At 44.2% G+C, this 27,840-nt stretch overlaps 1 protein-coding gene across 5 annotated transcripts; it reads right to left on the reverse strand.

Moving 5' to 3' along the window:
- Window positions 1-324: 324 nt before the first annotated feature.
- PHF11 (PHD finger protein 11) lies at window positions 325-27,590 on the reverse strand. Of its 5 annotated transcripts, XM_051779338.1 has the most exons (13): window positions 27,341-27,460; window positions 26,853-26,907; window positions 22,874-22,987; window positions 21,836-21,973; window positions 20,064-20,171; window positions 19,178-19,311; window positions 15,741-15,787; window positions 9,819-9,877; window positions 8,281-8,347; window positions 6,652-6,774; window positions 5,262-5,333; window positions 1,876-1,933; window positions 326-1,237 (listed from the first exon to the last, which is right to left on the reverse strand). In XM_051779338.1, exons 4-13 carry the CDS (start codon window positions 21,941-21,943, stop codon window positions 1,117-1,119), a joined length of 897 nt encoding a protein of 298 aa, XP_051635298.1. In that variant the 5' UTR covers window positions 21,944-21,973; window positions 22,874-22,987; window positions 26,853-26,907; window positions 27,341-27,460; the 3' UTR covers window positions 326-1,116. The 5 variants fall into 5 exon arrangements, with proteins under 5 accessions (XP_051635295.1, XP_051635298.1, XP_051635299.1 ...); XM_051779339.1 differs by lacking the exons at window positions 26,853-26,907; window positions 27,341-27,460 and adding an exon at window positions 27,535-27,590; XM_051779337.1 differs by lacking the exon at window positions 26,853-26,907 and having other exon boundaries at window positions 27,341-27,472.
- Between the last annotated feature and the right edge of the window lie 250 nt (window positions 27,591-27,840).

The following is a 27,840-nucleotide window of genomic DNA, read 5'->3' on the forward strand; positions in this document are numbered from 1 at the left end:
GCCTGAAGTGTATAAGCAATTAAAATTACTAGTATTTTGTTCTATGGGACACAGCTAATAGTTCAAGAGCTTGTTTTGAACGTTGTTCTGTGCTTATTGATGCCCACTGTCCTACAGAACAAGCTCCTGTCAGGAATTCTGAATGGTCAGAGGCAGAGTACAGCTGTTGTAACAGGATGTTACACTTCTCATGAAACCATGAGGGCAGTGGAACACTGGTGCTGCTCTGCTTCCTACTGAGGCATGGGGTGGTTACAGCAGGGCCTGACACTGTTCCCCTCCTTGGTCACATCCTATGCAGCGGGGGGGGCAGTGAGCACAACTCCATACATAGCTTTTTTAAAAAATGTTTTATTTTGTGAACTTCACCTTTTGTAGCTAAACAATGCTTTTCTGTATTCAAACAACTTTTTAAAGGCAAAACACAGGGAAGTTGGATCCTTTCGTACTGGAGAAAGGAAGACGCAGACCACTGTTTGATCCCTTTGACATTGTACATATTCCGAGGATAATGCCCAACTGTTTTTGGTCTGCCTGTAAACACTGTATTGCCACTGCCATTACAGCAGAACTAGTTACACATTGACCAGTCAAACAAGAATAACTTGGGTTTTTTAATTTAAGTCCTGTTCAACATTCAAAAGGCTTCCTTAAGTGCAAGTTCTGCTCGTTTATCTTCTTTGGAAAGCCAAAGCACCAATATGATTCTGAAAACATCACTGCCTAGACACAGACAGTGAAGCAGCGATGGCACAGTCAGGAGAGGGCTCCACAGTTAAAAGTGACTTTAACAAGTGTTCTGTTGCATCTGATGTTCCCTTGTCTTGGAGCAAAAAGTCTTCACTGGAGGGTTTAAAAAAGCTAAATTTAGTGTGTAACACTGAAGTACTACACAGTAAGGTTTGAAGACGAAGATTTGAAAATTTTAAAAACTTAAAATTATTGCACCATTGAGGTATAAAAATGAATATGTGACCCAGTTCTTGTTTATGTCCCTGTCTTGGGAGCGGGAACTTACTTAGACATGAACCAGATGGGCTCTAGGGTTTCTATCATTAGAAAATCCTAAATATTGACACGATTACAGACAGACTTGAGCGTTATTCAGACAGCATACTAGATGTACTGGCTGTGCTCTCTGGGGTAGGAAGGATTTCTTTTAAGTCCTGCAGTAGCTCTATCTTGTGATCCAGTCTTTTTCTGTTTTCTAGAAGTTCTTGTATTTTTTCTTCTGTTCCTATTGCAAAAAAGAAAAGGATAAAAAAGCCTTTATTCATACATAACTATTTATTTAATTTAAAATACATGTTACATATGCATAAACACTGCAGAGGCTACAAATGCTTAGTTTAAACTACAATCCTCTGCCTTTCTTCAGCAACATCTTTAACCCACCACTCTGTACGCTTGGGCTCTTCATGAAAAGCTGGACCATGTGTTGGAAGAAAGAGCCCAACTGATACATCAAAGAAAGCACAAAGTAGTGTTCCCATACTTTGTTATCCACCTAACAAAATCCATAATGTAGCTGGTTTTGGGATTAAATTTAAACCATCACATCATATGTAAAAATTATTAGTTTAGTTACTAACCCAGTGCCAACTGGCATATGAACTTTAACAATTCCCTTTTCAGATTTCATTTCTATGGGAAAAAGATGCATTTTAAATCTTTAAAGATAACATCTCTGAATTACAGTCTTAACGTAAATTTACTAGCAGATTTTAGCATACGAGACAATTAAACCTAAAAAGAGATGATTTGGACAACTGCATTCAACGGCTCTATGCTCAAAACTACAACTTGAGCATTTAATTCTGCTTCTGGCAGAATTGTTATTGACAGTACCCTGATGGGATTAACCAAGGTGTTTACCTTATTTGCAAAGCTCTGCCTGACTGCATTTCTGCTTCTCTCTGTTGCTTCCATTTTCCTAATGTTAAAGATTATTGAAGTCAGTGAGATCTTGGTAACAGGCCTTGCCAGTATTCAGCAGCATTACCAAACCTTACAGTGTTAATTGCAAGTTTTAATTGAAGTACCTGCTTTGTTCAGTTAACAAGACACACAGAGGTGTTGGTGACCTCTGAGCAGCAAGGTTGGTCTGTGAACAACAAATGAGTTTTTCTCAGTGTGTGAGAATGTCAGAGTTCACATTCTGGTAAGAAGGAAAAGACATTTTATACAAACTGAAAATATTTTTTCTCTTTTGTGGGAAAGAGGATGTCTCCAAAGGGGTAGAGTGGGGAAATTATCTCCAGATGTTTATCCCATGACATTTGGAATTACAGAACCTTAACTGATTCAAAAAAAAGAAAAAAGCAAAGCACCTTTGGCCTTCCACCTCCCTGCTGCTTCTTCCTCTGCAGTAGAAAGCCCATAACTGCTGCTGTCTGTGCATGTATGTGGAAGATTATGTACGTGCATGTTTTTAAGTACATTACCCAGAGCTGGGTGTGGGTGTTGGAAACAGGCTCCAGAATGATGGTGGTGCCTGCTGCCCATGGAAAATTCTGGTAGGAGATCATTGGTGCCCCACGCTTGCTCTGACTGAAGAGAAGCAGATGGCTCCTTCTCTCTGCAGTCAGGTGATAGCAATATTTGACAGCACTTCCCCCTGCTGCCCCCCAAAACCTGTGCCTGCCCCTTCACAGTGTTTAACAGCTCAACAGCAGACAAATCCACAATGGAAACAGTCCCCTCCACTGCAGGGGTGGGGGGCAGGCAGCCTTCATGGCACTTCCATGTGGTACCAAGCCCATGCGGTCACAAGAACTAGCAGGCACATACTTGAAGAAAAAGTTGGACATACACAAGTGAAAGCCGGAAAAAAAAGCCCTCCTAGCGACTATTTGGATATGAATTAAAAAATTATGAGAAGTAAACAAAACAGCTTGGTTAGAGCATGGTGCTAGTAATGCCAAAGTTGCAGGTCCAATCCCCATAGGGGCTGTTCACTTAAGAGTTGGACTCAGTGATCCTCGTGGGTCCCTTCCAACTAAGAATGTTCTGTGAGGATGTATTCAGCATTTGGGCGATCTACAGATGGAAGACCTACAGCTCAGACATACAGCTGTTTCTCTTCTGCCAAAAGGATGTGGCAGAAATAGAAATAGCCCAGAGAAAGATGTCAGGGATGGGAATGACTGGCCTATGGCAGTGCTTCCACAGGGAGGCAGAAACAGATGAGGAACCTTCTACCTCATAGAGGACCTAAAGGGAAAGAACATGTATTTCTTTAAAATCAGGTATGGCCTGAGGGACATGGGCCTGGAAGGACTGCCCTTGATCTTCTGTAAGACAACTGCTGTGGACTCTCAGTGGAGGAACTGCACTGCACTGTTGTTTTAAAATTAAGGATCATGGCCTTTTGTCCGTGCAACTTAATTGCAGAATTTGCTGCTACAAACCCCCTAAAAACAAATGCTACCAAGGAGCTCAAAAGCTACTGGACAGACAGCTGACCAGCAAAGAGGAAATGGAAGCTGATGGAGAGGTATCTTCCCAAGCAGGATGCACAACAGAACTGAAAGCAAAACTAAAGGAAGTCACTTTTCCTTGGAGAAGAGGACAAGGACCTCCAACCTAGAAATCTGAAACTGCTCCTGAGGTGATAGCACGTCAGGAGAGTGACTTTCCATAGCACGTATGGAAAGTTTTACAAGCAGACAAGTTTGCAGTAAAGCTGCATGCTGCAAGAGAACTGTGTATCCCTGCATATAAAAGGGATTTAAAATAGCAGTATCAACAGTTACAGTTCAGAGTAACCTTGCTGTGCTGACACATAAGGCTTTAGAACAGGGTTTGCATGATAATGCAACAAATGAAAAAAATAAAATGCAAAAATGGATTGAAGGTAAGGCATGTCAGATGACCCAAAATCATCAGCTCCAGGAAAATATCAAAGAAGACACAGTATTTATACTAGTCTCACTTTATTTCTTCCTTGACTTAGTACATCACCACAGAGACTCCCTATCTAGAGCTTGTAAGGCAGGTGACAACAACAGAAAACCCAAACCAAACAAAAAAAACCCCCTGGTGATATTCTTCCCTCCCTACAGTCTCACTTTCATTCCTTTCTCACTGGTTCATATTAAGAGCTCCTCTTCAATCAGTTTTGGAAACAGCCTTGATGTGTGTTTTCATTACTGACCTTAAAATTAAAAGGAGGACAGTGGCATCAGAAAAGAAGATTGTGTGGTACAGGAAGAACTGAGCTGCCCAAATCATGGGGAACTGGGAGAGGGGACAACTTGTACCCGCAAGAATCACATGATTGTGTGCACGTAGGTGCCAATATCAAGAAATTTTCCTGCAAGCTGAGAAGAAAGTGAAATAATTGATGCAGCTGTGAAAGAAACAAGTACGATCCAAGGTTGTGTCACGTGAGGAATTCCGATCTGAGATGTTTTAATGCCCTCAGACATTCTGTCTGACACTGGCAGAACCTTGTGTCAGACAACTGCAACACCAGACACTCCTACTGCTGAAAAGGGGATTTAAGTGCAAGAACAGAAGACTAAAGGGAGGAGCCTGGCTTTTTCAGTCAAGTGAAGGGAAAACAGCAAACATTGCCTTCACACAGTGAACCTCAGTGTTAGCTAATTAAAGCCCCTTTCACTGTAATAAATTAAAGCAAAAGTCAGAACAAGGCTGCTAACTCTTAGAGAGCAAGAGTTAATCGGAGCGAGAGACTCACCTGTCTGAAAAAGTTTTAGCCTTGTTGCTTAAATCAGCCCCAGAGTTTCCTTCCACACTGCTCATCCCAAGCAACCACTCCTGCCATTGTTTCCATTTCACTCTGAGCATTCTCATCTTGTTTTTCAAAGCATGTTAGAATGGCCACAGGCCCCGGGTAAGTTCTGCTAGTGCTTGGCTGCTGTGTTTCAGTTAAAGGTATTAGTCTGAACACCTGTCAGGCAGCAGCAGAGCTATAACACAGGCAAGCTACTGAAGAGAGGCTGCAGAGAAGGAACCAAAATAACCTGCAGGAGAGGGGAGTTCCCCTGGGGCAGAGACCCTTTGGTCTTTTAAAGCTGTGGAACTGAGTTGCCTGCCCCCTTCAGCAAAATTGGCTGAATTTCTAAAGATTCAGGTAGCAATGGCTTTTATTCAAGAGTTTACATAATATTGAAAAAAAAAAAAGTTCCTTGGAATTTTCATTTTAAATTATCATTTTATCAAAATTCTCAGAAGAATAGCTTCAATGCCAAAACCCAGACCAACTGCTACTGTTCTAACAGCTTTTCCGCACGTACCTGAATGAATATTTGTCAGTATATTTTCAAACAGTCCACAGTCAAACAGTGCCATTACTGTCTCTTCATATTCTGGGGAAAGAGATAATTTGATATAATATTATCGAGTAAAGGTTTACAGAGCCCTACATTAGAAGGAACACAAAACAGTAGTTAGTTATTTTCCATCATACTGATTGCTTGAGGTTTTAAGATGTCTTCCTTCTCATACAACCTATAATGAGAAAGAAGGATCAAGTTGTCAATTCTACTTTCTTTTTAGTTCTCTATAGAAAATAATTCCCTTTTTGGGTCTGCACCACATGAACAGTCCATTTAAAAAAGAGCAATATACTTCAGTCATATTCCATTCCATTGTGTCAGGACTGTGTGATGGCAGGGCTGACCGTACCATTTTCCTCTGACTGATCATGTGACGTGTGGGACAGAGCTATTCTTGTTCAGTGTTAAAAACCATCCAAGAATTATGCATCAGTTTCATACCTGAAGCTTCTGTTGAAGCAAAATACAAAATGCTCACAGAGTTCAACTGACCATTAAGAGGTTTCCTTCGTGATGCAGACTCTGAATCTCTAATGTGTCCTGGACTTCATTGCTGCTTCCAACAGCTGCTATCATGTCACACACCAGCTGCTTGTGAAGGAAGACATATCTAGGTGGGAAATTTCACTTTCCATGCATGTGCTTCAGTTACTTTGCATAAAATAGCATTCTTTATGCAAAGGTATTACTCATAACTTTGTAAAACAGAGTACAATAGGAGAGGAAGGTTTGAAATTTTATTTAATGGTGTTGTGGACAAAGCAACATTAAACTGGAATTCCCCAAGAACAATGTACTTCATAGAAGCTGATAAAACTGATGAAAACCCCAGATAGGCACTAAGAGCTGACAGTTTAGTTGTAACAAATCAGTCAAAGACTTAAAGTATACATACTCAGAGATTTTTCACTCAGAAGAGAGTGCTGATATTAACAGACAGCCGGTCCCTCTGTGAAGCTGTAAGAGCAACACAGACTTACAATCCAAATAAAACCTTCCAGTTCTCTTCAGGACCTCTCTCTTTTTCACTGCCTGGGAGAAGAGGCCACTCTGAGCCTTCCTATGTTTATGCCAGTGGGTAAAAGGTGGCTTCAAAAATTCAAGTCAGAAGGTCTCACTAGAGCATGCTCAGTTGGCAGCTCTTATATAATGTTGAGAAAAGTTCCTTGGAATTTTAATTTTAAACATTTAAAAGGGAAGGTCATTCTCAACCCACTGCACAGCTGCAGAAATAAGACAGGATTATATTTAGCACTACAGTATCCCCAGGAAGGTGGCCCAGGGCCAAGTACCTGGCATTCAGATCTGCATTTCTGCTTTGAGAGCAGTCCCCCAAGGGTCTCCATACCTGTTTCTGAAGTGTTGTCATCCATTAGTTTTTCCTGTGCCAGGTGAAGCGTGTCCAGCATTTCTTCAAATATGTCATCTAGAAGCCCAGCCTGTTTGCATTTCCTTACAAGGTCTATCCGGACTGTTAAAACACAAAAACACACTCATAAAAGTGATCTGTAAAGTGGGCTTTACTCCCTGTCTTCAGAAACTAAAACTAAAACTTTTTGGTGAAAAACCTCCCTCTGGTAGCAAATATTTTTGCAAATCTCTGGCTCCTCCAGCTACCCATGCAGCCCTTTTCAATGGGAACAAAAAAGTGGTCTGGCAAATGTAAGCACTATGCTGGGTGTAAAATTCCCTAAGCTCTAGGTTTAGCTTCGTTCATCAAAAGCAAATATCTCAGTAACTCTAAATGTACCATTCCTAAAGACTCCTGGAACTCTCCAGTACAGGAAAGCAAGTGATTTGTCTTGCTTGTTCTTCTTCCAATCCTTAGAACCACACCAGAAAACAGTGCAAGAAGTGAATCAGTATTGGATTTAGTAATAATTAAGGCTACTTTTACTCCAAATGATCCAGGCATTAAACTTGTTTATTACAGCCCATTTTATAGACCTACTTTGTCAGATTTGGACTGCTAGAGAAATAACTGTCTATTTTTAATTCATCTGGGAGCAGCAGGTCAGCAACAAGTCTCAGTAATGAGCAATGGGTTGTTCAAAAGGAAAGAGCTATCGGACAGTTCACAGAAGTCTGCCAGTCTCCATTAAAAACACTATGTTTTACTGGAGACATTTGTGAGAAAAGAAACGTCACCTCACTTACATGTGATGCCCTACAAGTATTTCAGGATTCTATATAGATTCCCTGTTCTTTACAGTGATAGTAGAAATTCAGAAAAAAGCACTAGGCAGCCACCTGAAATACCAGGCCCATACACTAAGCATATCCACAGGAGGTGAATAATCACCACTAGCACCTTCCAAACTTCCAGGTGACAGCAGAATCCCGACAAGCAATTGCAGCAGGAGCTTCAGGGTAACATGAAAAGCGCGCCACTGAAGGACTGGTCCTGTGGTCCATTTCACTGTTGTAATATCCTATTTATGCAGTAAATTGCTATATTGTGTTAAGCACCCTATGTACACCCAGGCTTCAAAAGGTAAGATATGCTGCCCCCACATCTCGCAGCACCTCCTCAGCTAACCCTCTCCAGAGCACCACCATGCTGAACTCACCTCTCTCCTTCAGGAGGGGCTCAGGACAAGGAGACTAAAGTGAAGGAGGACAGGTTCCCTTTTAAATTTAGCTGCACTCATACGGAGGAGGGAGGTCAGGCAGAGGCACCCCCATTTGCAGGAGACACAGAGCTGAACGCAGCAGCCAGAATGGGGGCATTCTCAGGTGAATCACCAGCTCACATCACACAGCAAGTCTCACTCAGCCAAACCACAGACATTTGTTTGCTCCACAGTCATTCTGCAAATCAGACTTCTGCTGCCATGCCAGAGCTTGGACAGTCACTCATCTCAGGAGAACAATAAAGGTACATTTGCAGCATCACTGCTACCAGCTATCTCCAAGCTCTGGACTTCAACATAACAGATCATAATACCTCCTAGTTGCTCTATAAAGTCAGTCTCACCTTTATGCCTGTTGTTTTTTCTTTTTAGTGTTTGGAAATGGTTTTCTTCTGCTTTCTCTTCTGTTTTCTGTAAGACAATCAAAACAATATATTTTTACATCATACTAACATTTACTGCTGTTTTCATTACCAGAAAGATAGAGAGCAGCCTGCATTTCTGTGAATACAGTCAGCTTTTCTGCACAGCTAGCGATATTCCTCTTCAGACATTCAATTTTTAAAATGGAAGCAAAAAGCAAAAACACTAAGAAAAGCCCAACACTTGGGACACCACCCTCCTTAATCACTTCATTTGCAAATAGCAGAAAAGTTAACAAATGTCTATTGCTAACTCCCAGGGCAGATGATGTTTAGCTCCCTAAACCTGATGTAATGCTGGGAACGATTTGGAAAAGGGGAATGTTTTCCTTTGGACAGGATGCAGTCAGTCTCTCCTGTTTCACGTCATACCACAGGACTGTGAACAATTCTTCAGTTCTGTCCCAAAACTCCACCAGTGTAAACGTGCATTGCTTACACAGTGGTAAACAATTTATCCTACAGTGATAAATCCTGAAACCCCTCACCTTTTTATTTGCAGTGTTTGTATTGATTTCCAAGATCACTAGCATGGGAGAAGACCAGAAACAGAGCAATACTGTGAGTAACTGGTCAAACAAATCTCAGTTATAATACCAGATGAGAAATTCTTGGAGAAAAATAACCAACCCTTCTGACAGTACTACATAAATGCTGAAACATCCCCTCATATGATCATCCACATCCCCTCATATGAACTCCCTTTAATCTCAAGACCTGGGAAAGGCAGACTATTTTCCCCATGGAAAGCTGGACACCAATTCCTCTAGAAAGAGAAAATCCCAACCCCTCCAAATGTCAAAGAGAATTCCCACGCACACTTCTGTAGAGCCAAGAGAATCACCTCAAAACTTAAAAGAAGCTCTATTTACAGGTTTCCTAACAACAGCCTGTAAAACAATTCCCCCTGCAACCAGAGGGATGTTTGCTTGATAGCTTCAAACCCTTGGGAAGGCCATCTGCAGAGTCCAGAGCTGCCTGATCTGCAATGAAAGTCTGCCAGGCTTACCATGAGCACAGTGTGCTCACACAAACAAGTGCAGGTTTAAAAGACCGACTGACTCATCAAAAGCAGTTTTTCGTGGAAGCCGTGTCAAGCCCTAAGCAAACCCGAGGGGCATTGTACTTCCAAAGAAATGGAGCCCCCAAAGGGAAGCTCTTTCTGCCCATGCCAGGATCACAGCCACCAAGTCAGCCTGGTTTGGAGGGTCCTACTGCATTTATAGTCTAATTGCCACATTACAGGAGGGCAATGCCAGCTCTGCCTGAAGTGGCTTCAAATGCAAACAGTTTTGGTTTGACAGAATGGCAAGATCCAAACGAGGCAGCCGTAAAGGACAAGCAAACTGTTTCTGTGAGGAAGTCTTTCTCTGAACACACAGTCAAAATACTTCACTAAATAAGTCCTTTGCTGTAGCAGATGTGGGTTCCTGTTTTAGACTGCTGAAATTCAGAATTACCATTTCTTCTGTGATGGTAGGAGATGTCAATGTATATCTTCTCTTCTTATTAGCTGCACCTAGTAATCAATAAACAACAAAGAAACAAGTGCAACAACCTCAGACTGATGACTACACATCATTCAAACTCTTTTTATCCCAAAAAGCTACTCAAGTGAGGCACTTTGGGTGGCAAGGCAAGAGTATGTTTCAGCTTCCCCAAATACCTGACATTTCAGTGGAATGCATGTTATTTCCATCTAAGAAAAATTACAACCCTGAACCATTAGGAAAACATGCAAATCACTGTAGCATTAGAATATCACTTTACCTTTTAAACTCAGCAGATTTTTGATTGTTGCAGAGTGAACTTATTTTCCCTGGCAGCAGCACTACCTCTAGTGGTAAAAACTTCCGGCAAATTTAAAAAGACGATTTCTTTTTTTTTTAAGACAATTCTTGTTTATGTTAATACACCCTCAAAATTAAGACTGCATAAAGAATTATTTTAGGTGTCCCAAAGATATGCAAATGGCATTAGATTTTTCATTGATTTAATGACCATCCTAGAAAACCTCCAGAAGCAGTCTGACTTGTCAGTTGAATATTATTTATGCTACAAAGTGTTTTTAGTGATGTGGTATTAGATCTCTGCAAAATCATCTGCTTTCACTGTGTCCTTTCCATTAGCATGCAGCAGCCTCTTGCCAACAGCCTATCTGGCAGATTTTCGAAACAGCTACAGTATCAGAGAAGGATAACTCTGGCAAGGAAGAGATGGCAGGAGCAGAGAAATCCTGAGAAGAGTTCAACCACCCAACAAAACCTGAGAGTTTTAAGTGCAGTGGGGTTATATGCTGCCTTCTGTATTTAAGTCCAGAACCTCTGGATGGCACTTTAGTAAGGTCTTTCCTGTTAGAAGTCATCCTGTCAAAAGGAATGAGGAGTCATTGTACGAGGAGGCTGTTGAAACAAGTTTGGGCTTTGGGTACTGATGCCGTACATTTGCATTTTTCACAGCATGAAAGGAAATCATAGTCTCTGACTTGATCCAAAATAAAGCTGCATGGCCTAATTTGTGTCCAGGAGACATAGGTGTAGATACAAAGTGTTCCTTGCATGACATCTTTGACATGTGATGGGATTTTCTAAACTCTCCCTGATATTTGCCATGAGGACACCTTATACAACAAGAGGAACACAGCCCAAAGAGTAGCCCAACCTCTCCCACCCTGCACAGCACCTGCTGCTCTCTGTCAGCCTTTACTCTGTCCATATCCAACATTTCCAGTTAAACAGATGTTGGAGCCTGTTTCCAAGCCCAAACTGCCCTCCCATGTGGAGCTGCCCTCTCCCTGTGTAGAGCTGCAAGGAGAGTTCTTGGCCCCTAAGGCATCTTATCTGCTTAATTAAACAGCAGAGCCCCGACAATTCAGCACAAGAACATTGTCTCAACAAAGAACAAGGGGATGTTCCTTGACCCTATTTTCTTGAAGCTACTGGGGAAAACAGGCCTGGAGAGGCAGCTTGTGCTCCCACACAGCCCAGTGCTGAGTTACTTCATCCAAGTTGGATCCTGAAAGTCAGAACTACCATGCAGCCAGAGCACTTCCACCCCAGCCTGTCTCCCTCACTGCCCTATGCAGACCTGCAAACACCTCAGCACAGGCATCCCCTGCCTGCTCAGATGGCCCAGACAGAGCACCTGCTACTTCAGCTGATTCACCAGCTGATTCCCCCAGCTATTCCAAGGGCCACGTGTGCATCTGAGAGCTGCTTACAAGCAAGAGACCTCTGGCTTGGGGAACAGCTACTCTATCAGACAGGTGGGAGAAGGTGATTTAGGAGGCAGGGCAGACACTGCCAACAGAATCCATTTAGCCCTCAGAGGGTCTCCAAATTAGGTGCCTCTGGAAGAACTCTAGGAGAAAACTCTGTTCTCAGGGAATACATCATACATCGTATGTGCAACATTTGACAACACAAAGACATTAATGATATTAATGGAAGAAGTACCAGGGCGATTAAAAAGGATTTCAAGGTGCTGGGTCAATTAGTTAATGGGACAGGAGCACAGGTGGTGTTTGCCTCAGTTCCTGCAGTAGCAGGGATGAATGAGGAGAGGACTAGGAAAACTCATCTTATTGGTTTTTTTGACCATGGGGCAAATTCCGTGGTACCTAGTCTCCTCAAATCAGATGGGCTTCATCTATCTAGGAAGGGCAAAAGGACTCTAGGCCATAAGTTGGCAGGGCTGATCAGGAGGGCTTTAAACTAGGTTTGAAGGGGGAAGGGATTGAAACCAGGCTCTCCAGAGAGGAGCATAAGGGTGGAAAGCCTGAGTTAAGGGTGAAATCAGCAGCCCAGCTGAAGTGCATGTACACCAGTGCACACAGCATGGGTAACAAACAAGAGGAACTGGAAGCCATCGTGCAGCAGGAAAGCTGTGATGTAGTTGCCATCATGGAAATGTGGTGGGATGACTCACATGACTGGAGTGCTGCCATGGGTGGCTACAAGATCTTCAGAAGGGACAGACCAGGTAGGAGAGGTGGAGGGGTGGCTCTATATGTTAGAGAGTCTCTTGACTCTGGGAACTTGAAGTCAGTAACAACAAGGTTGAGTGCCTGTGGATCAGAACCAGGAGGAAGGCCAACAAGGCTGACATCCTGGTGGGAGTCTGTTCCAGACTGCCCAATCAGGATGATGAGGGTGATGAATTATTCTGCAAGCAGCTGGCAGATGCCTCAAAATTGCCAGCCCTTTTTCTCATGGGTGACTTTAACCTGCTGGATGTCTGCTGGGAACTCCACATAGCAGAGAAGAGGCAGTCTAGGAGATTCCTTGAGTGAATAGAGGATAATTTCCTGCTCTAGCTGGTAAATGAGCCTACCAGGGATGGGGTCCTGCTAGACCTGCTGTTCACAGAGAGGGGCTGGTGGGAGATGTGGTGGTCGGAGGCCGTCTGGGGCACAGTGACCACGAAATAATAGAGTTTTCAATGCTCAGGGATGCAAGGAGGGCCATCAATAAAACCTCTACGCTGGACTTCCAGAGGGCAGATTTTGGCCTACTCAGAAGACTAGTTCAGAGTGTACCCTGGGAAACAACCCTTGAAAACAAGGGGGTCCAGTAGGGATGGACATGCTTCAAGAAGGAAGTCTTGAAAGCACAGGAGAAGGCTGTCCCAGTGTGCCAAAAGGCGAGCCGGCAGGGAAGATGACTGGTCTGGCTGAACAGGGAGATTTTGAAGGAAATTAGGGGAAAGAAGAGAGCCTACCGATTATGGAAAAAAGGGCTGGTTACTCAGGAAGAGTTTAGGAATATAGTTAGGTCATGTAGAAAGAAAATTAGAGAGACGAAGGCACAATTTGAACTCAATTTTGCCACTTCTGTGAAGGATAACAAGAAGTCCTTCTACAGATACATCAATAACAAGAGGGGCAAGGAAAACCTCCATTCTTTACTGGACGTGGGTGGAAACATAGTTATCAAAGATGAGGAAAAGGCTGAGGTATTTAACACCTTCTTTACCTCAGTTTTCAACAGTAAGACAGGTTGTCCTGAGGACAGCTGGCTTCTGGAGCTTGTAGAAAGAGATAAGAATCTGAATAGTCCCCCTGTAATCCAGGAGGAAACAGTTAGTGACCTGCTGAGCCACTTGGATCCTCACAAGTCTGTGGGACCAGATGGGATCCACCCAAGGGTGATGAGGGAGCTGGCGGAAGAGCTTGCCAAGCCTCTCTCCATCATCTACCAACAGTCCTGGCTCACTGGGGAGGTCCCAGATGATTGGAAGTTGGTGAATGTCATGTCAATCCTTAAAAAGGGCTGGAAGGAGGACCCGGGAAACTACAGGCCTGTCAGCCTGACCTCAATGCCTGGCAAGGTTATGGAGCAGATCATCCTAAGTGCAATCACACAGCACCTACAGGATGGACAAGGGATCAGACCCAGCCAGCACGGGTTTAGGAAGGGCAGGTCCTGTCTGACCAACCTGATCTCCTTTTATGATCAGGTGACCTGCCTGGTGGGTGAGGGGAAGGCTGTGGATGTGCCTACCTGGACTTCAGCAAAGCCTTTGACACCGCCTCCCACAGCATAGTCCTGAAAAAGCTGGCAGCCCAGACTTGGACAGGGGCACTCTCTGCTGGGTTAGGAACTGGTTGGAGGGTTGGGCCCAGAAAGTGGTGGTGAATGGTGCTGCATCCAGTTGGCATCCGGTCACTAGGGGTGTCCCCCAGGGATCAGTGTTGGGCCCAGTCCTGTTTAATATCTTTATTGATGATTTAGATGAGGGGATTGAGTCTATCATCAGCAAATTTGCGGATGACACTAAGTCGATCAGCTGGAAGGCTGGAGGGCTCTGCAGAGGGACCTGGACAGGCTGGAGAGTTGGGATGATTCCAATGGGATGAGGTTCCACAAGGTCAAGTGCTGGGTCCTGCACTTTGGCCACAACAATCCCATGCAGTGCTACAGGCTGGGCACAGAGTGGCTGGAGAGCAGCCAGGCAGAAAGGGACCTGGGAGTTTGGATTGACAGGAAGCTGAACATGAGCCAGCACTGTGCCCAGGTGGCCAAGAGGGCCAATGGCATCCTGGCCTGGATCAGGAACAGTGTGGCCAGCAGGACCAGGGAAGTGATTCTTCCCCTGTACTCAGCGCTGGTGAGGCCACACCTGGAGTACTGTGTCCAGTTCTGGGCCCCTCAGTTCAGGAAGGATATTGAGGTGCTGGAGCAGGTCCAGAGAAGAGCAACAAGGCTGGTGAAGGGACTCGAGCACAAGTCCTATGAGGAGAGGCTGAGGGAACTGAAGTTGTTCAGCCCGGAGAAGAGAAGGCTCAGGGGAGACCTCATCACTCTCTACAACTCCCTGACAGGAGGCTGTAGCCAGGTGGGGGTTGGTCTCTTCTCCCAGGCAGCTATCAGTAAGACAAGAGGGCTTGGTCTTAAGCTCTGCCAGGGGAGGTTTAGGTTGGATATTAGGAAGAAATTCTTTACAGAGAGGGTAATCAGGCATTGGAATGGGCTGCCCAGGGAAATGGTGGATTCTCCGTTCCTGGAGGTTTTTAAGATGAGATTGGATGTGGCACTTAGTGCCATGGTCTAGTAATCATGGTGGTAGTGGATCAAGGGTTGGACTTGATGATCTCGGAGGTCTCTTCTAACCTGGCTGATTCTATGATTCTATGAATGCTCACAGTCCAACTGAGCTTCACTTCAGAGCAAAGGCCAGTCTAGGACCCACTTCACTTTGAGCAGGGTTGCATGCATTAGATTAATAAAGTCCAGCTTTGGCTGGTTAATTCAGTGAGATTTCCAATTACCTCTGAATCAGCAAGGATCAAGACTGCCAAATTAAGCTGCATTTCTGTAGCATAGGAAGCAATCCTTGAACAGGTTGTATAACCCTTTTGTTACACTGAAAAAGTTCTTTGGAATCCTTCAGAATGAAAGGCTCTATTTTAGAAAGTACTGCAGTGAATACAGAAGATGCAAAAGTGAATGTTTGAACATAACTACAGATAAAATCTCAAGGTGACCTCTTCCGTAACAGCCTCTCTTTGCTAATCAAGTGCAAACTTGTGTGTGGCTCTCCTGTCTCACGTGGACTTTACAAGCTGCCTGGGCCTACCTGCCGGAACAGAGTCAGAATAATTCCAAAAAGGATCAGGTCCATGGTAGTTTAAGTCAGTTTTGAGGGAGATTTAGGGAAAATTAAATTTAAACATTCTTCAATTAAATTTAAACATACTTCAAAAGACCTTCTTGATTTTTGTGCATCCATGTGGATCTCAACCAAACCACTCCTGCAAGATTGGAAATCCACCACTCAATATGAAGGTGGAGTAACATTTATTTTGTTCAAATGAATTACTGACTGCAGGATGCAAACTTTTTAGAACAAATGAAATCAATGAAGGTGTTAAAGAAACTCACCATAGTGACTGGTCCTATTGCTTGGGTCATGTTTTGGGCAGAACACTCTAAAATTTAAGTTCAATTTTAAGAAAAAGAGAAAAAGTATTAATAAATATGTAAACAGAGTTATGCTGACTGATTTTAACAGATATTTCCCCCTCTTTTCATTAAACATAAACTGAAAGACACTTAAAAAGAATTATCAGAATTTTTGTTCAGCATTACCCACCTAAGAAGGCACCTGCTATGAAGTCACAGGCCATGCACAAGCTTGTATCTCTACTTTTAGAGCCTCACTGGACTCTCAACACTGAAGCCTTGAATGACCAGTTCCATCAGCCCACTCTGCCTGGACCCGCCCACTGTTCCAATCCCACGTCAGACACACTTCATCTGGTGTGGTGATCACTGTGTCAGAGGCAACTCTTATTGAAACAAGGTTAATGCTGCCAAGAGGTTAATTAATGAGGTTAACGCTGCAGAACTAACATTCTGCTCCCTCGCCCTGCACCATCACGCCAGGAACCTCTCCTGCCACACCTGCTCCCCAGCCAGCTTGAATTTAACAAGCCCTGCTCCATGTGCTGGCAGAGCCGCACAGCACCACCACATACAGCACCAGTGACTTGCTTGGAGATCTGTTGGAATGTAAGTTCTTTATGACACAGTAGAGATAAGAAGAGATCTTAGCAAGAAGCCTTGGGATCTAAACAAAAGCAAGATAAGCAAGCACACTTGTAGACTGTGGTAAATCTCTTCGTGACTTTGTTTTGCCCCATCTATCATTGTAAATTGTGATAAAGAAATGCCTGCCTATCTATTTGATGAGAAGCATCTCCCTGGGTTTCCTGGACCTTTAATCCCAGCTATGAATGGAATGTCTGTCCCTCCTTCCACAAACCCTATACATACTGAAAGTTTTAATTAATAAATGATTCAGTCTTGTACACGCAAACTGTATCCATGCAATAATTCAACTGTTACAGAGATCTCTGTGCCCCTCCCTTCCCACTGCCTGTGCTGACAAGGTGGTTCCCAAATCCTGAGGAAGTAGGGCACCCTGTTTGAGATCCAGTAGCTTAAAGCTGTTCAATCCATTCCTCAAAGGCTTTAGTAGTATGCAAGATGAGAATATTTTCACTGGTTCTAGGAGAGCAATGTGAATTCCTTGGAAGAGGCAAAATGCAACAAATATAACTGGAAATATTCCTTATCTTCTGGTTACAATAATGTGCAGAGAACATGAACCAGCTTTTATAATATGCCTTTCTTACAGAAGGATCCCAATTCACTTCTTAAGCAAAAATGCCTTATAAAGAGCATGATTTAGTTGAACTCTTCCTTACAAATCTATTTCCCAAGCCTACTGTTCAAGTCCTTGGAAGCAATTTTTAAAGGGAACTGCATTTACTAGGACATTTTCTAATTATTGTCACTCTTTTATTTTAACAAAAATAGAAGCAGTGCCCTTAGAAATGCAGTCCATTTCCTTGATGAGCCAGCTTTTCTGCATGAAATGTATTTTTATGCACAAAAAAATCAGATTTAAGTATGCCTAACAACTCAATCAGAAAGCGAAGTAATGGGGACACCTTATTTACAGCCTTGAATTTCCAATATTGCCCTCTGAAGACTGCTTTTATTTCTTTCCCTCCCTTCAATTCTAGTCTTTCCCAGTTAGAAACAACCCTCCTAAGCACAAGAATATCTTATAAAGAACAGACAATATATTTTACTACTCAGGCCACTTTATTTGGAAGCACTTCCTTACTATCATTTTTGCAAGACAACATAACAAATTTACTTATTTCCCCACCTGTACTCTTACTGGCCACTTCCACAGCACTGTATGCCTTCTCTTTTTGCTGCTGCTCTATTTGTTTTGATATGCTCATCATCACAACAATGGCAACTCAGAATTTAAAAACACCAGCTCCATCTCTCTCAAAGGAATTCTCTCCCTTGATGTGCTTTTTAGTATGTCATATTTCACCACGAAAAAGTGCAGGGGCTGTCAGTCCACATTCACTGTTTTTCAAGTCTACTCTCCAATAACTTCAGGCTAGCTACAATTTTTGCCATTGATACCATGCAAAAAATCTTTAGGTTCAAATCCTTGAAGTCTGCCTCACCATCTTTTTCTAATCCCTTTCCCATCCCTTCAATACAGGTTGCTATACTCTAGTTTCCCATATTATATCTATGTAGGACACACAACTAGTCTCACAGTGACATTTTTAAGGGTCTCTCTTCCAAACCTCCAAGCTCAAACAACCACCACATCAAACTATATATTCAACCTGCTTTACCAGTTTCTATCTAGACAGTTCCACTTATTTTTCAGCATCTTGAGAAGTTCAGTCTTCTTGAGCCCAAGTTATCCTTTCTAAAGATATATAATGAAAGCCATTTATTGTGATCATAGGAAGTTTCCATCTTCCCAGCTATACTCCTTCATGAGCTTGGCAGACTTCCAAAGACTTTACAAGCATAAACTAAACATACCATCTTCCCTATACAGCTGGGCTTACTGCCTTGCATTTTAGACTGACAGCCCTAGTGAAGCAGCCAAGAGTGCAAGTGTTTTGATACAAAAGGACCCATCTTCCACTGCTGCTAAGGACTGCAGTAGTCCATCGCTTTTTGAAACAAACAGTGATTAGATGATCCCTCAGACTAATCTAAGGCTAACCTGGCCTGTGATCTCTCTGGCTTTGCACAGAAACGAACATCAGGGGTTTTATGCACCTTAGACTTTACCACAACTCCAGCATTTCAAAAGGTCCCTGAAGTCCCAATTTCTCAACCGCTTCATGTGCATCCTCCAAACAACTTGTTCCGTTTGTTAATGGCAACGCAGGCAGCCCAAGGGCAGTGGACACGAGAACTAGCATGAGCAGGACAGAAACTTTACTTAGAATCCATTTAGTTGTGTTAATGCTAGTAGTGTACTTGAAATACAAGGTCCTTGGTGGGAATCAAAGTTCTCTGCTAGCATAGGGAGGGAAAATTACCAGAATTTGTCTAATGTGAACAGACCTAGAAGTACTATAGCCTACTCCGTGCTCAGACTGCATTTACTGGAGCTTCTGAACAAAAAAAAAATAGAGAATTTCCACGATATTAATAATAAAAATCTTGGTCCTTGAAGACTAGCAAGGTAGTCAGTAGGGACTGACTGCCTCAGTTTTGGCCTAGTGAACTTTCAGGTATGTTACAGGCTCAAACACTAAATAGATTCCCTCCCACTGCTGTGAAGTTTTCATGTGAAAGAAAAATGTTTCCCCCAGTGCTTGCAAACGGAGGATCAAGCATCACTTTAAGAGAGAAGAAAACACCTCCTTTTCTAAAAAAACGTTAAAACCCAGATGATTTTCAAGCCTCTCTTCCCGACACCACCATCACCACCACAAAAATGCTGACAGTGCTTAGTCAGAAAACACTTGGGTAAATACCGGTAGACTCCCTTCACTTGGTCGGTTTCTATGGCAGCGTCGTCGCAGAGCGCGCAGTAGTAGTGGTAGCTCCTGCGGCAGGCTCTCTCCTCACAGCCCACTGTGGCTCCTTTCTTGCGGCAGAAGTTGCACACCTAGAACAAGATGGGGTGTAGCACATAAACGGCACAGGCGGCTGCTGAAAATCTTGCCACGTAAGGCAAATACCATCCTCCGCGGGAAAGTCCAATATTTCATTGCAAGTCACTTCTGTGTAATTCATTAGGCAAGCTCACTCCTGCAAACTCCCATCCTGGTCATAATTTCAGCCACCTTTTTGCTACCTTTACCTCTACTTTATACAGATACATTTGTAAGATGATGCAAACAGCCACGTGAGGGCACTGGGTAACTTCCCCAAATTACTTCAAGACCAATGGGTATTAGTGTTTGTATTTATGTTTTCTAGGATAACTTCATAATGGAAAGAGTTCCACTCAGGATGTAGGGGAGGAGAACAGCTGAAGACAAAGCCAATTACAAAAAAACCCTCATATAAATGACCTTTGTTCTGCTAAACACAGAAGGTGCTTCCCTTTCCACTTATGGATTACATGCTTTTGTTTCAGGCACTGGCTTAGTCCTTCATCAAAGTCTTAGGAAACTTTGACTAAGGACTTAGAGGCCAGAAACAAACAAACAAACACCTGCATTTTAATACAGAATGAACTAAATTTCACAGAATATAACGCCAGTGATTCTAACATCAAATCTGTAATTTTCCTAATCCTAGTAGATCAGAAGGACTAGGTATTTTTATGTATTTCTTTTAAAGCACAGAACAGGCCAGATAACCTTCAGTACTATGAGACTGGACTAACTGCAGATTCAGAAACAAACTCCTTACCAGCCGCTTTCCTCTCCTGAGCTCTTTCAACACCGATGCCACATCAAACCTTATATCCAGATTTTCTGGGTTATACTCTTCAGATTCCACGAATCCTGAGGAAAATAACTAAAGACAGAAGGGACAATATTAAGAAATAAGAGTGACTCAGTCACCAGTGCAGAAAAGAGACAAAGAGCACATCTTTTCTTCTTGCACTTGCCCTACCTAAGGAGGTTAATTTTCCTCTGGGTTTTTAATAGGTTTCACCTACGCTAAATAAGGAGCTGTGCTTAAATATTTTTGCAGTCAAAGGAAGCTCCTCTTCTACACAGGAGATTTCACATGACATGAAAGTGAACTAAGAAAAGATAATGAGGTAAGAAACTTATTAAGGAACATGAATAAAAAAAATGTGGAATTCCAGCCTGCCCAGAGTAAGGAGGAGAAGCCAACAGACATCCACACCTTGAACATCTTGTTATGTGCTCAGTTGTTCAGACTTACAGCTGGATGCAATATTTCTCTCTGATAAGATTTCCATACAGCCCAATGCTGACAAGAGTTGACTGCATGAAAAACATAGGAACATTGTACAAAGCCTGGGAGAAATCCACAAAAAATATATACATGTACACTTGGGCCACTTTAATTCCCACAGAACTGCTGAGCCATGACAATGAGTGAGGAAGGGGAAGTTCTTCACAACTATTTCCCAACAACTGTATATAGCTAATTCCAAACAAAGGCAAGCTACCCTTTCATCAACTGGCAGGCACAGTCTGTCTGCTCAGAAGGTGATAGCTAACTGCAAAAAACTCAAACAGAACAGATAAGTCTAAGGCAAAGAAATGAGTAGAGTTGCTGGCAAGAGAGAAAGAAGAAGGGAGAGAGAAAAGCGAGGAAGAAGTTTCAACACTGGAGCAACATTAAAGCCCTAATAAAACCTATTTCAAACAAAACATCCAAGTAACACTGTAAAAGAGGTATCAAATGTTTCTGAAATATTCTGTGACAAAAAGAACTAACCAACCAAAAAAGGTAGCTGAAAAATAAAGATGTACACATAAAAACTGTGAGAATAAGAAGGCTGGAACAGCAAAAGCCAGAAAACTATTCTAACAGCAGGCATTTCCTGCACTAAATGACCCTCAGCTATATTCTCCCTCTCCTGAAGGGAGAATACAGCATCTGCACTTGATTCTGCACACCAAGAACCGGTTCCATCAAGATTCCAGAATAAAGGGGAGGCATTCTGACAGCAAGAAAAGTAAATGCATTCTAGGATCACAGCACACTTCAAGCTTCACAGATATTTTTATAAAATAAATTTCTGATATTTTTACTTCTTATTTTAAATAAGGCACAGACTGGGAAGTTTTTTTACCTTCATGTATCAAGTGAATACTTTCCTGCAAAGGTTTCAGTGAGTACACAACTTCCTATGTGTAGATAAGAACTTCCTTCTTATCCAACTTAGTGTCTCGAGAAGACCTATTATTACTAGTAGACTGTATGTGTGCCTAGAATCACTGATCAGCTACAGACACACATGAAAACACCAAAAATCAACATGTCCAGCAGTGCAGCCATGGCCTCTCCCACTCCAAAATCCTGGCCAAGTTCTGATGCTTTCCATAGCTTTTCAATCTGATATAAACTTGCTGGTTTGAGTAACCAGCCTTTCAAATCAGATACCACTGTAAAGTCAAGAACAAAAAAGCAGTGGAAATTTCCCCCTTATCCCTTCTTCTCCACTGGTCTTAGGTACTGACCGACTAAAAGCCACTCACCAGACAATCCTGATGAGCTGCAATATCGCTCTCTTTGGCAACATACATTACAGAACCAGCCGCCCCTTCTGAACAAAATGCACATGTTCTTCTCACCATCTTCGCCATTATCCAGAAAGCACCTAGAGCAGGAAAAAACTGGGACAAAACACAAAGCAGTTGATGTAACCACCATACGCCAAGCAGGACACAGAAAAGCAGAGCTTGCTAGCACTTGTCCTCTAACTGCTCCTTCTCTTACATCTCCTGAACCTTGGTGGTTTGCTCCTCCAGCAACAACTACCAGTAGAATAGGCAAAGCCCACTCTTGGGACAGCAGTGGGATGGAAACCAGCTCGCAGGAGCTCCAACTGTTAGAGCAGGAGGAAAAGTGGTTTCTCTCTTCTTGGAAAGTCACTAACAAGTCATAAGGGACAACACAAGTTTTCAAGCTTGCTTGGTAATACCTGCCCCAACAACAGGACCCAAGGGCAGCCCAGCAAGTCACGCCCTAAGGAGTGAAACTCCTTCCACTTGGAGGAGGTCAATCACTCATAGCAATGCTTTTCTTAAGGTACTTCTGTCACATGTGGGTCTGCAAGTCAAGAGAGGAGAGAAAATCAACTGTCCCCAAACATCTACAGTGCATTCCAGGAGTTCACAGAAAACAAGGAAGAAACACTAATTCCTTACTGTAAGAAAGATGTAGCAAAGAAGCATGGAAGGGCCTGTAAGTAAAAGGGGGCAGAAGACAGAATCAGAAACGAGAGATTTGAACGTTCTCTCTCAAAGAGGTGAAGCGCTAACAGGAGTGACAGAATTTTCTCTATGCCCTGGGATTTGCTCCAGGCACACCTGTTCTCTTTTTCTGGCCATATCCACTCTAGTCTTAATTGTTGTTCTTCACACAGTCTCTCTTTTCCTCCAGCAGCTGCAAAACTTTGAGGCCATCTACTTATTTCACAAAAACAGTCTACATGCATCTGGACGAGCCTTCACACATATCCCCCATCAGTAGTTTAGAGCACCACACCACAACATCAATAGCAGAAGTTTTACTTTGCGTTTTTTTGTGCAAGTCCACCGCAGAAATCTTCAACAACTTCCCACTCCTACTAAGTGTGATACTCCACTGTCCTTTGCTGGAGACGCCACCTCTGACAGCACAAACTCCTGTATGACAAGGGGAAGAAAAGTCTGCATTTACTTTCAAGAAATAAGAAGATCTGAAGTTAAATTATTCTAGTGAGGGAAAGGTAGTAAGGTCCAAGTACAAAATCTCAGAGTGCACCAAATCTTGCAACTTTTATCTGGCTTTCAACAAACTGTTTTCATTAGTTCCCATCTCCCTTGCATAAAACAGACTGGGTAGTCCCAAGTGAGAATTGCACCAGAGCAGAAGGAGATTTTTAATGTTTTCTCCCCTCTAGCTCATGCTACTGAGAATTTACTTCATCACAACAAGCCACTTTACCTTCACAGACATCTAGGGGGGATTTCCCCTCCATCCTTCTACCTCTTGTAAGCAAGGCAGGATAGGGACTGATTTCCAATATCCATCTATACAGTGACCATCACAACAGTCTCAGAACTTCAGCATTAAATAAATATGATAGAAACAAACAGAAATATATAGAAATATTAGAAACAGAATAGAAAACAGACAGAAAGAAATTTAAAAGGAGAATGAACTGGAGTTTGAATGGTCTAGAATGCAAGAAAAGTTCTCTGTGGCAAGCTAATACCTGGAATTGATGCAGATACATAGGCCCTGCTCAGGCCCAGTCAGAGGAACCAGCTCTAGGAACTTAGTGAGGAAGAGGCTAAAGATGGAGTCTACAGACCTGGTGTTCTTACAGACTCAGGAGAGATCACTCATCAAATAATATCACAGGCAAAACAGACTCAACTTGGGGATATTAACTGAATTTATTACTAATAAAATCAGAGCAGGATAATGAGAAATAAAATAAATCTTAAAAACACCTTCCCCCCTCCCTTCCCTCCTTCCCAAGCTCTACCTCCTCCCCCAGGGAGGAGGGGAATTGGGGTTACAGTCAGTTCATCACGTTTCTGCCACTGCTAAGGGAGAGAAGTCTTTCTCCTGCTCCAACATGGGATCCCTTCCACAGGAGACAGTCCTCCATAAACTTCTCCAGCGTGAGTCCATCCCACGGGCGACAGTTCTCCACAAACAGTTGCAATGTGGGTCACTCTTCCATGGGGTGCAGTCCTTTGGGCACAGTCTGCTACAGCGTGGCTCTCCCCCAGGATCACAAGTCCTACACCAGGAAACTTGCTCCAGTGTGGGCTCCTCTCTCCAAGGGTCTGCAAGTCCCTGCAAGGGGCCTGCTTCAGCACGGGTTTCCCACGGGTTCACAGCCTTCTTTTCAGGCATCCACCTGCTCCAGTGTGGGTCTCCTCCAGGGACTGCAGGTGATTCTCTGCATCCCCGTGGTCCTCCATGGGCTGCAGGGACACAGCTGCTTCACCATGTTCTGCACCGGGGGCTGCAGGGGAATCTCTGCTCCAGTGTCTGGAGCACCTCCCCCTCCTTCTCCACTGAGCTTGGTGTCTGCAGAGTTTTCTGCTATCCTCTCATACATATAAACATACACACACACAGTCACACACACATATAGTTTTCTACTATATCCTCTATAATATTCTTACTCCACTCTTCTCTGACCACAATTACATCTGCCCGATAATTTTTTTCCCCTTCTTAAATACGTTATCACAGAGGCATCACTATCACTCCTGACTGCCTCAGCCTTGGCCAGTGGCAGGTCCATCCTGGAGTTGGTTGGCATTGTCTCTGTCTGATATGGGGGAAGTTTCTGGCAGCTTCTCACAGAAGCCACACCTGAAACCGCCCCCCGCTACCAAACCCTGGCCACGCAAACCCATGACACCCACACAGAAGCCTTGCTTCAGTTCCTTCCTCTTCCCTAGCTTTCTGCTATGGAGTACTGCCCAGAAGAGGACATGGAGCTAAACAGGGCAATGGATCTGGCTGAGTGCTCCCATGCAAGAAGAGGGAGGCTAAAGGCAGGGTTCCAGTTTCACAATTTAACTATATTTCACCTAAACAATGTCTTGCTTTTGCAGGGCTTAAGTTAGCTGCTCACGGATTCCAGTGGAACCCCAAGATCTGTCCAAAAAGGCAGGAAATCCTTGTTCCTTAGTCTGCTCTTCCACTCACACTCATGACAGCAAAATTCTTATTTCTCCTACTGTGTCTTGTTCAAGTTGAGGAATCGGTTCCTTGTCCAGAAGCTGGTCTGCATCTTTGATCAGCTCCGTCACTTCTCAATCCCTTCTCTACTCTTGCTTGCTCCAAGAGGAGCAAGCCATCTTCAAAAGGGTGGGCTACCATTTACAGTACAAAGTCACAAAGTCACTCTGTAACCTTTTCTTAATAATTGTTAATATTCCAATCACATTTTAGACTGCTTCTGAGCAAAGAGATGACACTTTCATGAAACTATTGCTGGAAGCTCAAAGCAGTGAAGCAAATGCAAAGCTCAACACGCGATGAGGTCCACAGTGATGAGAGCAGACAGATGGAGGGCTAGTAGTTTGTGCTGCCAAGCATCAGGGACGAATGTGAAGAGGGGCAGGAGCCACGTGGTCTCGTTCTTCCACTTGCTTACCAAGACTGCTACCAACTACACCTCCTGAGTACTCCATGCAATGCGACCACAAAGAATGGAACACTGGACGACAGTCCCAGCCACAGCACGTTGTACAGTAATGGTGAATAAGGTATAAAAGTACCCCAATTCATACCAAACTGGGAACACGAGAATTTGACATGGAAATTGTAGGGACAGATCGAAAGGTTTGTCCTCCTCACCCTCCCCAGAAGGGATACCTTTCAGTGAGACTTGTGTACTTGGCTACATGAAGTCACAGAATCACACGATCAATTAGGTTGGAAAAGACCTCTGAGATCACTGAGTCCAACCTATGACCAACCACCACCTTGTCAACTAGACCATGGCACTGAGTGCTATGTCCAGTCTTTTCTTAATCACCTCCAAGGATGATGACTCCACCACCTCCCTGGGCAGCATATTCTATTATCTAATCTCTCTTTCTGTGAAGAAATTCTTCCTGATGTCCAACCTAAATCTCCCTATGTTTTCACCCAGAACATTAAGTTGTGATTGCAACTGTGTTGTTAGTGTTTTATAGAGCTATTCTTCAATAACACGCATATATCTCGGACAATTCAAAAGAACCTCATATATTACATTTAATAAGCCACACTCTTCGTGAACCTGACTGGCTCCTTTGAATGTGACCAGACCTACAGTTAATTGACTATTCCTGCACCCAATATCAGGCCTAGAATTGTGGTTTTGCAACAACTACGTACTACAGTTCCCCAGATCTCTTTCTGAAGTGGTATCAGATAGTGCAGAGGACATCAGCATTACAGTTACTACTCTGACACATCATATCCCACTTATCAACGTTGGATTTTCATCTCCTGATTTATAGTCAATCCCTTGCTGTCACAAAGTCCTTCTGCAACCCTCCGTTTCCACTTTTATTGTCACAGGAGCAGGCTGTGGGAACCCAAGGGGACCAATTCACCCAAATGAGTTGGAGGCCCTTCCACTGCCCTCCAGTCAGAAGACAGAGATGCAGCTGAGAGAAAGGAACAGTCACACCTGGCTGCTTCCCCTGTACCTGTGCCATTTCCTCGAAGTAAGCCTGTTGGGGTTGGTTTTGCTTTTGCAATTGTGACAAAAGGTAAGATACTGGGAAAGGAAACAGAAAGTAAAAGAGGACAAGGACATTGTTGGCAAGAGCACACTTGTGCCACTTCCAAATACATCCTGCTGAAACATCACCAGTTTGCCTAAGTATTTCCTCTCCAGACCCAATTCTGAAAGCATCCTTGCACGTAAATACACGCATTTTACACGGGAGAAAACTAAGGCACAGAATGTCACGTGGCATATCCATAGAGGGGAAAGGAAAAGAACCCAAGTGTCCTGACTTCCAGCACGCCAAAGAAACCCACCGCCCCAGCTCCAGCTCCGCTCTCCTCTTCCCCGCAGCGCAGCGAAGAGGTGGATCTACGGAAGCAGGAAGACAGAAGGAAATGACATATCAGCTCCCCCACACTCACCGTGCCCCCCGTTTCCGCTTCGTGGGGAAAGAAGCCCAGCTGGAGATGGAACAGTTAGGGTTAGGGATGGGATGGGATGGCTGGGCACGACCCACACGCGTCACCCCCCATTCCCCCCAAAATCATTACAGCACAAACACACCCAGCCTTTACGAGGAGCAAAACCGAGCAAATCTGCCCTTCTGAACACCTTTCACTTGTGGTCACCTCGTTCCAAACCCCTGCCATGGGCAGGGACACCTTCCACTAGACCGGGCTGCTCAGAGCTCCATTCAACCTGGTCTTGAACACTTCCAGGGATGGGCACCCACAGCTTCTCTGGGCAACCCGTGACAGGGCCTCACCGCCCTCACAACGAAGTGTTTTTTCCCGATACTCACCCTAAACCTGGTGTCGCCCCGCGGCCCCCCCGGCCCGGCTCAGCGCGAGCCCCGGCAGGGCCCACTCCTTGGCACTGCGGGGACGGAGGGGGGGTGACCAGCGCTCAGCAGGCGCCGAGTCTCGCGCACTCCCTCCCCTCCCCTCCCCTCCCCTCCCCGCTCCGCCCCCCCCGCGTGCCCGCGGTGGCACTTACCGCCCGCCCGCCCGCGGCCCGGCTCGCGCACGCTGCCGCTCCCACCGCCCCCTCCCCCGCCCCAACGCTCCCGCGCGGAAGTGGGTGAGCCCAGCCGGGGCCGGAGCATGCGCGGTGGCGCCCGTCGATGCTTGCCCGGAGCACCCCCCTCCTCCCGGCACTGATTGGCTCCGGCCCCCGGGGCGGGGCCGGAGGGGAAGGCGCGCGCCGCCGCGCCGTCAGTCACGTGATGGGGTGGGGACGCCCGGGCTCCTCCCCGCCCTTTCGTGCGGGCCGCGGTCCGGGACCGGGAACACGGGGTCGATA

Source organism: Manacus candei, unplaced genomic scaffold, assembly GCF_025592945.1.
Source record: "Manacus candei isolate 608988 ecotype Guabito, Panama unplaced genomic scaffold, ASM2559294v1 h1tg000014l, whole genome shotgun sequence".
Taxonomy (NCBI): Eukaryota; Metazoa; Chordata; class Aves; order Passeriformes; family Pipridae; genus Manacus; species Manacus candei.